At 39.7% G+C, this 13,974-nt stretch overlaps 1 protein-coding gene across 2 annotated transcripts in view; it reads right to left on the bottom strand.

Annotated features, from left to right (window-relative positions):
- Positions 1 to 4,551: 4,551 nt before the first annotated feature.
- The window catches only part of ano5a (anoctamin 5a), a 65,699-nt gene continuing 56,276 nt past the window's right edge, over positions 4,552 to 13,974 (bottom strand). For both annotated transcript variants that reach the window (XM_062991657.1, XM_062991664.1), the window contains 7 exons: positions 10,139 to 10,317; positions 9,712 to 9,809; positions 9,474 to 9,604; positions 7,009 to 7,214; positions 6,646 to 6,848; positions 5,335 to 5,440; positions 4,552 to 5,237 (listed from right to left, as the gene is read on the bottom strand). In XM_062991657.1, coding sequence (XP_062847727.1) covers positions 5,019 to 5,237; positions 5,335 to 5,440; positions 6,646 to 6,848; positions 7,009 to 7,214; positions 9,474 to 9,604; positions 9,712 to 9,809; positions 10,139 to 10,317 — 1,142 coding nt within the window. In that variant the 3' untranslated portion in view covers positions 4,552 to 5,018. The remainder of the gene's footprint in view (positions 5,238 to 5,334; positions 5,441 to 6,645; positions 6,849 to 7,008; positions 7,215 to 9,473; positions 9,605 to 9,711; positions 9,810 to 10,138; positions 10,318 to 13,974) is intronic.

Genomic DNA, 13,974 nt, shown 5'->3' on the forward strand with positions numbered 1-13,974 from the left:
CCAACAGTATTAGCATTTAGGAAAGAATAGGATTATTGGTAAACTTGAACGATTAGGGAATATCTCATATTATAATAACACTTTCATGTTATTACCATGTATAAATGTATTATTTATTTTTTTATGGATTTTTATTAACATATTTTTTACTTATAAAATGCAGTTTGATTTCTGTTTGAAACTACAGTACTAACAATTGCTAACAGGTGTATATAATCAATTATATACAATAAGTTATATGTTTACACTTCCAATTTGTCAACAGTTTTTGAAAAGGCCTTTACTTGTTCCAGCATGACTGAGCCCCAGCGTACAAAAGCAATGTCCATGAAGGTATAGTTGAAGAGGTTTGGTGTGGAGAAACTCCAGTGTCATGCACAGAGCCCTGACCTCAACCCTGTGGGATAAACATGGATTGCGGACAAGGCCTTAAAGTTCAACATCAGTACCTGATCTCACAAATGCTTTTTTTTAGGCACAGTATTTAGGCACAATTTCCCTCCTACATACTTTAAAATTATATGGAAAGCTTTTCCCAAAGCTTTTATAGCCACAAGGGGGCCCCAACTCTAAATTAATACCTATGCATTTGAAATGGGATGTTCCACAAGCTCGTGGTCAGGTGCCCACATACTTTCAGTCATATAGTGTAGTACTTCTCATTTACATACACCGATCAGACATTACATTATGACCACCTCCTTGTTTCTACACTCACTGTCCATTTTATCAGCTCCACTTACCATATAGAAGCACTTTGTAGTTCTACAATTACTGACTGTAGTCCATCTATTTCTCAACATACCTTTTTAGCCTGCTTTCACCCTGTTCTTCAATGGTCAGGACCCCCACAGGATCACCACAGAGCAGGTATTATTTAGGTGGTGGATGATTCTCAGCACTGCAGTGACAGTGACATGGTGGTGTGTTAGTGTGTGTTGTGCTGGTATGAGTGGATCAGACACAGCAGCGCTGCTGGAGTTTTTAAATACCGTGTCCACTCACTGTCCACTCTATTAGACACTCCTACCTAGTTGGTCCACCGTGTAAATGTGAAGTCAGAGACGATCGCTCATATATTGCTGCTGTTTGAGTTGGTCATCTTCTAGACCAGTGTTTCTCAACCTTTTTTCAGTCACGGCACCCTTTAAAAGTATGCAAAATCTCAAGTCACCCCAGTCTAAAATGTATTAAAAAACGTACACTCTGCATCCCTCGGACTGCTAACACACACGCACATACACCATAAGGTGTCATTTAGGGAGGGAGGGGTAAATGTGACTTACTTTTAATGGGAAACCTGAGCCTGGGATGATGCACACAATCACCCTATTCTGGCAGGGATAGATGAGAGGCAGACGCGGAGCTCCTGGTCCAGAGCCCTCAGTCGCTCCCTGTACTTGTTCTTGATGTAAGTTAGGCTCAAAAAGCTGAGTTCGCGCCATGAACGAATCAGATTTAACATAATTAAACGAGTTTATAGTTTATTTCTCAATTATTTGTCAGTATACTATCAGCACTGCTTCTTTTCTGCATGTTCTCTCTGTAGCTCGGTTATGGCTCTCTCAACTCAAAAGAAGCTTTATTGGCATGACAAATAAGGACATTCGTATTGCCAAAGCAAGTTACAGAGAAATAATAAAAATAAGGATAAGAAAGAACAAATATATACAAAACAGTTACATGTGCAAAAATATAAAATAGAATAAAATATTAATAAAAACAGTGCAAAATAATAACAATAAAATGTATAATATTTACAGTAATGAGGTAGTAATAACGATCAGTTTGTGTGTGTGTGTGTATCTCTCTCTCTATGTGTATAATTTTTATTGTTATTATTTTGCACTGTTTTTATTAATATTTTATTCTATTTTATATTTTTTGCACATGTAACAGTTTTGTATATATTTGTTCCTTGTTATTGTTATTTTTATTTTTTCTCTGTTACTTGCTTTGGCAATACGAATGTCCTTATTTGTCATGCCAATAAAGCTTCTTTTGAGTTTGAGTTGAGTGTCTCTCTCTCTCTCTCAAACTCAAACTCAAAAGAAGCTTTATTGGCATGACAAATAAGGACATTCGAAAGAACAAATATATACAAAACAGTTACATGTGCAAAAATATAAAATAGAATAAAATATTAATAAAAAACAGTGCAAAATAATAATAAAAACTATAATATTTACAGTAATGAGGTAGTAAAACAATCAGTTTGTGTGTGTGTGCGTGCGTGTGTCGCTCGCTCTCCGCTTTCGAATTTGAATTTTGATAATAAACAGCTCTGATTATGACTGATTAATTCCCTCTGCTGATGGAAGCGGAATGGGTGGATTACAGCCGAACTGCGCAGAAATAAACATATATAGAACGCCTCCCAGAGGCGCGACTCGGTTCCTTTTGTTCATTTTAAAGAGCCGTTCAATAGAATCGGATCGTTCGCGAACGACTCATCACTATCAGAATATTTTTGACGGCACCCCTGACGAAGCCAGACGGCTCCCCGGTTGAGAAAGGCTGTTCTAGACCTTCATCAGAGGTTATAGGATGCTGCCCATGGGGCGCTGTTGGCCGGATATATTTTTGGTTGGTGGGCTATTCTCAGTCCAGCAGTGACAGTGAGGTGTTTAAAAACTCCAGCAGCATCGCTGTGTCTGATCCACTCATACCAGCACAACACACACTAAGACACCACCACCATGTCAGTGTCACTGCAGTGCTGAGAATGATCCACCACCCAAATAATATCTGCTCTGTCGTGGTCCTGTGGGGGTCCTGACCATTGAAGAACAGCATGAAAGGGGGCTAACAAAGCATGCAGAAAAACAGATGGAATTTTTTGTATATCTTAGACCCCAATGGTTCCCCTCTGCTGTTTGCTATGTAAGTAAGTAATCAAACATGAAATTGACTTAAAACAGGTTTGATTTATTTAAAATAATTCAGGTATGAAGATCTAATGACAGTTTAATGCAATATAATAGTACTAACTCAAGCAAACAGTCTGTCAGAACAATGGCACATTTAAAAACTAGATGATCATTAAATAACTAATGAATACATGTTCTTGATTGTCTACAGAAACAAAGATTAAAAGCAGATCATTTCAGACAAGAATGAAGGAAAGCTGTGTCATGTCTGGTTTCTCTTCGTGAACAGATACATTAGTGTGTTTGGCTCATATTACTCTTAAGGATGTAAAAATCTTTATATAATAATAAAATAAACATTTTAAGGTAACCAGCATTGGAATAGTTCTATCTTCAGATTTCAGGTCACAAAAACAGAAAATGTCATTTCATAATTTGCAAATTATAATGCTTTCTGTACAATGTTTACACAAGGCAGGAACATATTGGCAAAGCTTTTACAGTCATTAACATGGGCTCTAAAATTCATCAGATTTAAACATTTTATAACACTGATAGCATAGTGTAAATACATTAATCACTGACATTTGGAAATGAACAAATTCCTTCTTCGTTAAGTGCTTTGTGCAGAACAGAAAAAGAATTCCCTCCCCTGACCCATAAAACAAACAGCAAGTGTAAAACAAAAACAAAGAAACAGTCACAGAGTCACTATGACTACAGCTGGACTTTCCTTTACTGGAATAAACGTGTAAATAAAAGCACATTAAAAGCCATTACCATGGCCAGTGTATTCTCTCTCTCATGCATTAAACTGTATTTACTCTTTATTTGAACACTTTGGCTCTGAATAGCAAAACTAGATTAGCTAGATTAAAAAAGAAGTAAATAAACCATAATGATTAGCTTACTTGTATTTAAATAGAAATGTAATTGAATGTGTTGATGCTATCACATGGTTGCAGACATGCTGAACTGTAATTTGGCAAAAACGTTATTCATACCTGGCATTTACATCAACATGGGTAATCAAATCCTGTGCACTGTAATGAAGTTTTTCATAGAGCAGTTAGTGTGGGTGCTTTTCTTCCTTTTTAATTGCTGTCACTGAAACAAGTGCTTTTGCTGAACAGGAACTAAATCAGTCTTGCAACCACTTTTAATGAATAGGTCATTTCTATAGTTATTAATAGCATATGAACCATGATTAGCTTAGCAAAAGATACTTATTCTGCACACTCCACATCTGAGCGGCCAACTGTTTGTGTAAAGGATGATGTTATCTAAAACAGGGGTTTTCAACAGGCACTCGCGCCCCCCCTGGACAGGCACTCATGCCCACGCCCCCCCCCCCCACGCCACTTGCTGTTGGTTTTGTTTTCTTGGGCTTGTCCTTGAAGTGACATTGCAGGTTACAATATCCAATGAAAAGTGATCATTAGTGACTCATATAATGACAGGTGGCTGTGGCTAGCAAGACGGATGTTAACACCACGTCTGAACTGAGTAGTACATGTCTTAGGGATCTGCATACTGATTTGAGTTGCATAGTGCTGTAGAAACAGTGTAGCGGCCAAAGTGTAAAAAATATCATTTACCACGCTAGCTATTTAATTGCTTAAATAGATTTGAAAAAATTGTGATCTGAAATAAAAAAAATCACCTGTGTAAATGTATTTACAAAGAAAGCTACATCAGTTGAAATAAGGAATAACAGTAAACTGAATTTCCTACCATAGATTCTTTAGATGTATGAAATTAGAAGGCATCTGTAATCATATAGTTTATTCACAGACAGAAGGCATCTATAATCTTGTCTTTGGATGTGTAATATCATTTTCTTCCTGAATTTAAATCTCTATAAATCTAAACAAGTGAAATGTTCATGTACAAGTCCTGTCATACAATAAGGACTACTGACAGCTGTCAGTGTGGATCTTGCATATCAAACTTCTCAGATTAAGGATCTTAAATAATAAATATGTCCAAATTTATATATTTTCATGGACTAAATAGAGCTCATCCTAACCTGAAGCTATCAGAAAAGGCAAAAACAGTCTGTGGCCCAGAGTAAGGTAAATGGCTGATAGCACACACTTTCATTTTCACATGAGTTTGTTTTTGTGGAGAATTTGAGCAGGAAAGTGTTTAAGTCAGGCATTCAGAAAGCACCTCGTGTGTCACGTTAGCTGTCTGTGGACAGATGCAATCGCCTCCATTCTGAAGTTGAATTTTCAGCTTTTCCACCTCATAGTTGTGCATGTATTCCTGCACCAGGTAGCGCTCACGCTTTACACGAGCCTTTACATCAGACGGCACATCCGGAATTATCCAAGCCACAAAGAACTTCACCACAAACACCACATGCTGAGAAAGACGGAGGTACATGTAAGTAAATAGCTTCAAAAATAACAGTAGCATGAAGGAACAAAAAAGCATAATCAATACAGGGATAAGGACTCACCTCCATAATAATAATGAAAGCCATTTTGGCGGCCAGAATATGCCAGAACTGCATGGTGTGCAAGTACTGATATTCATGGCCTGGGGGGTAGCGGTAATCTCTGTACCTATACACAACACATGTTCAATAACATGTTACAATTAATACTTGATATTTTGTCATTGTGGACTAAAATGAAAATAAGAAATTTGAGACAGCATGTTTTTCTTTTCGGATATTCCTGCCTTCCTAATTAGGCATCTGTGAGCCCATTTGTTTAAAATAAAGGCAGTTAAAGCCCATCTTTAAGTGTGCTGATGTGCCCACTGACATGACTGAACAAAGTATATTGTATACATACTTCTGAATATATATACATTGTTTTACCCTTGCTTGATCCTGGTCAGGGTTGTGGTCCGTTTTCTCTGGAACAATTGGGCGCAATTCAGAAACACACCCTGGACAGGACACCAATTTATCCCAGGGCCTTAGACACCCCCCTCAGACATAGCCAATCATGTCTGTATGTAGATGCCTGACCGACCGATAACACAGCTGGGGATTTGAACCCTGCCTGGATTACATTTAAATTGACATTTTCAGCATTTAGCAGATGCTTTTATCCAAAGCGACTTACAATTATGACTGAACACAATTCGGAACAATTGAGGGTTAAGAACATCGCTCAGGAGCCCAACAATAGCAGTGGTGGTGGGGCTTCAACCGGCAACCTTCCGATAAGTAGTCCAGTACCTTAACCTCTGAGCTACCACTGCCCTAGTTTGTTTGTACTAAGTGATTTAACTGACTCGTTAAATCGCTGATTATTCCAAAACTTGATCTTTAGGACTGTTGTGATTATCATTACAGAGTTACTCACATCTCAATCGCAATTTACTTTTGTGCCACCAAAGTGCTAGGTGAAATATTTGAATAGTAAAAGGGGGACATGTGTATCTTTCTTTAGTCTTTAATATTAGTTTCTGATCACATGATGCTTTTAGCTTTATATTTTTGGTTGGAGAGATATTTTCCACCCAACATTAACATTAAAAGCTTAGACTTAAAGTTGCCAATGTGCATTTAAGCATATGCCAAACCCAGATTCATGCATTAGACTGCTAGATCATCACTTCAGAACAAGCCCCAGATTCCAAAGCACTTGCTACCAGGGGTTTTCTGGAAATATCCAAATCCACTAACTATACTGGGTGTTTGATACAGTTTGATACAAAACCTTTATCCCACACAACTTAGAAACATTACTCATGTTCTCAAATAATATTATTTACCACACTTAATTGATGTAAATCTGAAAAAAAATACACAAACCTGCAGGTGGTAATCATGCTGCTGTTGAACCAAGCAGGATTTTCATCTGGATCAGGTTTGTTATTGTCCTTGAACTGTGAGATGTTGAAGATGGATAGGCTGTTGCTGATGTAGCCCTGCATGGTAAGCTCAGTACCCGGGTAATATGAGTAGAAATACACCAGCCGAGGAATCATATCAGAAGTAAACGCCACAATGAAGGCCTAATTTGTTAAAAAAAAAGTGTGAGAACCTACAGTAACACTGCTGTTTTAATAGCAATAAATACAGTCATAAAATTACTTAGAGCTGCATATATCTATACACACATATACAGTATAAATATATTTACATACATTGTATAATGTGACTTGGCTGACTTACGTTGGTTACTACAGAGAGTATGGCGATCATATTGAGGATCTCCTCCCAGGCACCAATGCTGTGGGCTTTAGATGCAACAGGTCTGCGGAACTGAGTGGTTAACTTCCATGCATCAACACGCACCTCCAAAATATTGTTTATCAGAGCCAAGAGGGGAGCCAGTGGAAAGGATGCCACAAACAGTGTGATGAAACCAAACTGGATCACTGGAGAGGAAGAGAAACAAATATAGAAAATAGTAAACTAGTCCCATGAACAGGTCATTTTAAACTCATATACTGTCCAATGGAATGGATTCCCACACATTTCTTTTTCTCAACTTTAGACAAAACATGATAACATTTTAGAGCTGTATTTTGTTAATATGATTAATTTTGTAAAAAAAAAAACCTATATTTTTCTACAATATTGAAAATATTAAAGACATTTGCAGGTTTTAAAGAAGACGTATTGCATTAATTCCTGGACAGCCATACTGCATATTGGATTTGCCCGATTTACCAACTAACTTCATCAGGTTATTGAAAGATTTGTCAACCATAATAAACGAATATGAACTCCCTGCCCCAGGCTCTTCATGACTTAACGTCTGTTCTATCATATTATATAAAGCTACATCAGTGCCCATGGCATGGGTGACTTGCACATTTGTAAAACTACCATTATAAAACGGATAGTTCCGGTCCTTAAATCTGATTGGCTGAGCCACGTTCGAAGCTGTTGTAAAATCCCTGATAAACGCACACCTAGGACCACCTCACATCATTCCATATTAATACGCCACTGAAAAGAAAAAGTTAATGTTATTTTCACCCTCATGTTGCTTAGCAACACTGTTAATCGAACTAGCTTGCGTCGCGGAAGAATGCTTTATTGTAAGTTTATACACAATAAATACATTTATGAATTCAACATTGTTGTATTTATTGTATTTTATGTTGACCGCCGTTTTATAAAAGCAATAAGCCACTTGAGACCGTGCATTACTGCTATGATTTTATCACGGGAAATAAGTTTTTCCGCTTCGCGTCAAAAACGCACGGCCTCTCGTGGCTTATTGCTTTATTGACTCTGAGGCATATATTGATAATTTAGAGAGAGATAGACTGATCAGACTTAACATTAAAACCACCTCCTTGTTTCTACACTCTGTCATTTTTATCAGCTCCACTTACCATAAAGAATCACTTTGTAGTTCTACAATTACTGACTGTAGTCCATCTGTTTCTCTACATATCTTTTTAGCCTGCTTTCACCCTGTTCTTCAATGATCAGGACCTCCACAGAGTAGGTATTATTTAGGTGGTGGATCATTCTCAGCACTGCAGTGACACTGACATGGTGGTGGTGTGTTTGTGTGTTGTGCTGGTATGAGTGGATCAGACACAGCAGCGCTGCTGGAGTTTTTAAATACTGTGTCCACTCAATGTCCACTCTATTAGACACTCCTACCTAGTTGGTCCACCTTGTAGATGTAAAGTCAGAGACGATCGCTCATCTATTGCTGCTGTTTGAGTTGGTCATCTTCTAGACCTTCATCAGTGGTCACAGGATGCTGCCCACAGGGTGCTGTTGGCTGAAGATTTTTTTGGTTGGTGGACTATTCTCAGTCCAGCAGTAACAGTGAGGTGTTTAAAAACTCCAGCAGCGCTGCCTTGTCTTATCCACTCATACCAGCACAACACACACTAACACACCACCACCATGTCAGTGTCACTGCAGTGCTGAGAATGATCCACCACCCAAATAATACCTGCTCTGTGGTGGTCCCGGGGGAGTCCTGACCATTGAAGAACAGCATAAAAGGGGACTAACAAAGCATGCAGAGAAACAGATGGTCTACAGTCAGTAATTGTAGAACTACAAAGTGCTTCTATATGGTAAGTGGAGCTGATAAAATGGACAGTGAGTGTAGAAACAAGGAGGTGGTTTTAATGTTATGGCTGATCGGTATATATGCTTCCATCGAGAGGGAGTATATTGTTATTTCAGCAAGACAATGTCAGGCCTCATTCTGCATGTAGCTGCAACGGTGTGGCTTTGTAGACACAGAGTGTATGTGCCTTCTATTGAACATTTATGGCACAATATGAAGAGGACAATTAGATTACGGTGTCGACGGACTGTTGAGCAGCTGAAGCAAAACTGAGGAAGATTTTCACTTGGAAAACGGAAACAATTAGTATCATCAGTTCCCAAATGTAAAAAATGTGTAATTAGTAGATAAGGTGATGGATCACAGTGGTAAAATGCCTGTATCTCAACTTTTTTGAGTGTATTACAGGTGTCTGATTCAAAATTTTGCTTACATTTACAAAATACAATGATAACCGTGGAAATCTTGTTTTTGTACTTTGCCAGTTAAAAAAAGATTCAAGAGAATTGACAAATCACAGATTGATGTTTTTATTGCATTTTATAAAAGGTTTATAATAAATATTTAAAAACACACACTTAACACTCACCCATTTCCAGATACTCATAGAACAGGCCAAACTGGCTAAAGTTTTGCAGATCATAGTCCTGCTCCCAGCGGCTGTACAGACTCTCTGGATGACTGCGAGCGCTTCTGCTTCTCCACCAGTTCTGCAACCAGCTACATTCACACAGACACATCACATGATTTAACTGCTCTGTTTGTTGTAAAAGAACAAGTTCATAATCTCTGCCGCTGGTTGTTATAATACATTAGAAACCACTTACGGAACCAAAGCCTCCTGGATGTTTCCCCACACTTGTTTACCAGCCATCACGATCACCAGCTGAGTGGTCAACTCAATCAAACAACCACCGGGGTCACACTACAGAGAGAATGAGAATCTGCGTTGAATTCGGAATGGATTCATGATCTACCAGCCAACAGTTATTTATTTATCTATTTATTAAGATTTTAATGTCATGTTTTACACTTCGGTTATATTCAAGACAGGACAGGTGAGTTGTGTGCTGCTTCCACACATGAGAAAAGCATCAAACCATGCATGATAATTGTGCAACCTTTCTTCAAGACCTAGAAAACTAGTCGCCCACTCATTTACAAAATCCACAGTACCAGAAGTTCATCTTGAGTTCAACATTCCTGCTATTTATTGACTTAAATTAATATTCTGATTGAAAAAGCAGACTCTACCTCTTCATTCCGCAGCCCAGTCGACTCACTAAACATGTATACATATTTGCCAGGGTAGCCAACAAACTTTCCTTTGAAAAAGGCCACGTAGAAGCAGGAGGAATAGTAGTTAACAAACTGGAAGAGGAACATCTTGACGGTCAGTTTGTTCTCATACTCCAAATGCGTTTTAGGAACTTCTGCAAAGCATTAACAGACACAATATATAAAACTTTATATACAGTCCTAAGGTTTTAATTCTGAATTTAAAAATCACTGTGGTGTCAAATTAATTGTACAATTGTCAGAGGTTTTGTTTTGAAATCTTTTCACATTTGATTAAATGGTGTTTATTTAATGTTCCTGTTAAATAGTGGATGCTTTATTAAATGCCTAATAAGCTGTCAAAACAGCTCTGACCTGCTGAGACATGGATGTCACAAGGATGTGGGACCAGGAAGTTACCAGTAGGTCCAATATCTGTACGAGACACACGTACCTAGCCGTCCACATAATTCTACAATTGATCTGATTTCCAGTTCTGATGTCTGTTTGCCCACTGTTCAGGGCTTGATTCTTGAAGGACCACTGCTCCAGTGTCCTTATGCTATCCATATCTGCTGTATTTTACATGTGTACTCTGTGTAATTACCATCTGCCCAAGATTTAATATATTTCTGACTCTGACATGCACAATTGCTACCAAATAAGTATAGCCAAGCATGTTTTGGGAAGTGTTCCTTATGTTTTGGCTCATCAGTCTATAACAACATAATATATATAACAGAAACATGAAACTTTACTGTTGAAGTGACAACAGAAAAGTCAAGTAAATGAGTAACTGCAGTTATTTTTATGAATTCATCATGTCTGGTGGATAATGTGGGTGGAAGGTAGAATAGACGAGCCTGCTGGAAGTGCCGATGGTGGGATGCGATGAAGCAGATAAAAACAGTGGGCAAGACAAGAAGAAAGCTGGTCTCATATATGTGTGGGTTGTGGGGTAGGATGGCAAAAAAAACATCCAAGCCCAGCTACATTTTAAAAACACCTACATGAGTTCTATGTTTTATATATGTTATATATATATATATATACAGTGTATCACAAAAGTGAGTACACCCCTCACATTTCTGCAAATATTTTATTATATCTTTTCATGGGACAACACTATAGAAATAAAACTTGGATATAACTTAGAGTAGTCAGTGTACAGCTTGTATAGCAGTGTAGATTTACTGTCTTCTGAAAATAACTCAACACACAGCCATTAATGTCTAAATAGCTGGCAACATAAGTGAGTACACCCCACAGTGAACATGTCCAAATTGTGCCCAAAGTGTCAATATTTTGTGTGACCACCATTATTATCCAGCACTGCCTTAACCCTCCTGGGCATGGAATTTACCAGAGCTGCACAGGTTGCTACTGGAATCCTCTTCCACTCCTCCATGATGACATCACGGAGCTGGTGGATGTTAGACACCTTGAACTCCTCCACCTTCCACTTGAGGATGCGCTACAGGTGCTCAATTGGGTTTAGTCCATCACCTTTACCTTCAGCTTCCTCAGCAAGGCAGTTGTCATCTTGGAGGTTGTGTTTGGGGTCGTTATCCTGTTGGAAAACTGCCATGAGGCCCAGTTTTCAAAGGGAGGGGATCATGCTCTGTTTCAGAATGTCACAGTACATGTTGGAATTCATGTTTCCCTCAATGAACTGCAGCTCCCCAGTGCCTGCAACACTCATGCAGCCCAAGACCATGATGCTACCACCACCATGCTTGACTGTAGGCAAGATACAGTTGTCTTGGTACTTCTTACCAGGGCGCCGCCACACATGCTGGACACCATCTGAGCCAAACAAGTTTATCTTGGTCTCGTCAGACCACAGGGCATTCCAGTAATCCATGTTCTTGGACTGCTTGTCTTCAGCAAACTGTTTGCGGGCTTTCTTGTGCGTCAGCTTCCTTCTGGGATGACGACCATGCAGACCGAGTTGATGCAGTGTGCGGCGTATGGTCTGAGCACTGACAGGCTGACCTCCCATGTCTTCAACCTCTGCAGCAATGCTGGCAGCACTCATGTGTCTATTTTTTAAAGCCAACCTCTGGATATGACGCCGAACACGTGGACTCAACTTCTTTGGTCGACCCTGGCGAAGCCTGTTCCGAGTGGAACCTGTCCTGGAAAACCGCTGTATGACCTTGGCCACCATGCTGTAGCTCAGTTTCAGGGTGTTAGCAATCTTCTTATAGCCCAGGCCATCTTTGTGGAGAGCAACAATTCTATTTCTCACATCCTCAGAGAGTTCTTTGCCATGAGGTGCCATGTTGAATATCCAGTGGCCAGTATGAGAGAATTGTACCCAAAACACCAAATTTAACAGCCCTGCTCCCCATTTACATCTGGGACCTTGACACATGACACCAGGGAGGGACAACGACACATTTGGGCACAATTTGGACATGTTCACTGTGGGGTGTACTCACTTATGTTGCCAGCTATTTAGACATTAATGGCTGTGTGTTGAGTTATTTTCAGAAGACAGTAAATCTACACTGCTATACAAGTTGTACACTGACTACTCTAAGTTATATCCAAGTTTCATGTCTATAGTGTTGTCCCATGAAAAGATATAATGAAATATTTGCAGAAATGTGAGGGGTGTACTCACTTTTGTGATACACTGTGTATCACAAAAGTGAGTACACCCCTCACATTTCTGCAAATATTTCATTATATCTTTTCATGGGACAACACTATAGAAATAAAACTTGGATATAATTTAGAGTAGTCAGTGTACAACTTGTATAGCAGTGTAGATTTACTGTCTTCTGAAAATAACTCAACACACAGCCATTAATGTCTAAATGGCTGGCAACATAAGTGAGTACACCCCACAGTGAACATGTCCAAATTGTGCCCAAAGTGTCAATATTTTTTGTGACCACCATTATTATCCAGCACTGCCTTAACCCTCCTGGGCATTGAATTCACCAGAGCTGCACAGGTTGTTACTGGAATCCTCTTCCACTCCTCCATGATGACATCACGGAGCTGGTGGATGTTAGACACCTTGAACTCCTCCACCTTCCACTTGAGGATGCGCCACAGGTGCTCAATTGGGTTTAGTCCATCACCTTTACCTTCAGCTTCCTCAGCAAGGCAGTTGTCATCTTGGAGGTTGTGTTTGGGGTCGTTATCCTGTTGGAAAACTGCCATGAGGCCCAGTTTTCGAAGGGAGGGGATCATGCTCTGTTTCAGAATGTCACAGTACATGTTGGAATTCATGTTTCCCTCAATGAACTGCAGCTCCCCAGTGCCAGCAACACTCATGCAGCCCAAGACCATGATGCTACCACCACCATGCTTGACTGTAGGCAAGATACAGTTGTCTTGGTACTTCTCACCAGGGCGCCGCCACACATGCTGGACACCATCTGAGCCAAACAAGTTTATCTTGGTCTCGTCAGACCACAGGGCATTCCAGTAATCCATGTTCTTGGACTGCTTGTCTTCAGCAAACTGTTTGCTGGCTTTCTTGTGCGTCAACTTCCTTCTGGGATGACGACCATGCAGACCGAGTTGATGCAGTGTGCGGCGTATGGTCTGAGCACTGACAGGCTGACCTCCCACGTCTTCAACTCTGCAGCAATGCTGGCAGCACTCATGTGTCTATTTTTTAAAGCCAACCTCTGGATATGACGCCGAACACGTGGACTCAACTTCTTTGGTCGACCCTGGCGAAGCCTGTTCCGAGTGGAACCTGTCCTGGAAAACCGCTGTATGACCTTGGCCACCATGCTGTAGCTCAGTTTCAGGGTGTTAGCAATCTTCTTATAGCCCAGGCCATCTTT

The sequence above is a fragment of the Trichomycterus rosablanca genome, chromosome 1, assembly GCF_030014385.1.
Source record: "Trichomycterus rosablanca isolate fTriRos1 chromosome 1, fTriRos1.hap1, whole genome shotgun sequence".
NCBI lineage: Eukaryota > Metazoa > Chordata > Actinopteri > Siluriformes > Trichomycteridae > Trichomycterus > Trichomycterus rosablanca.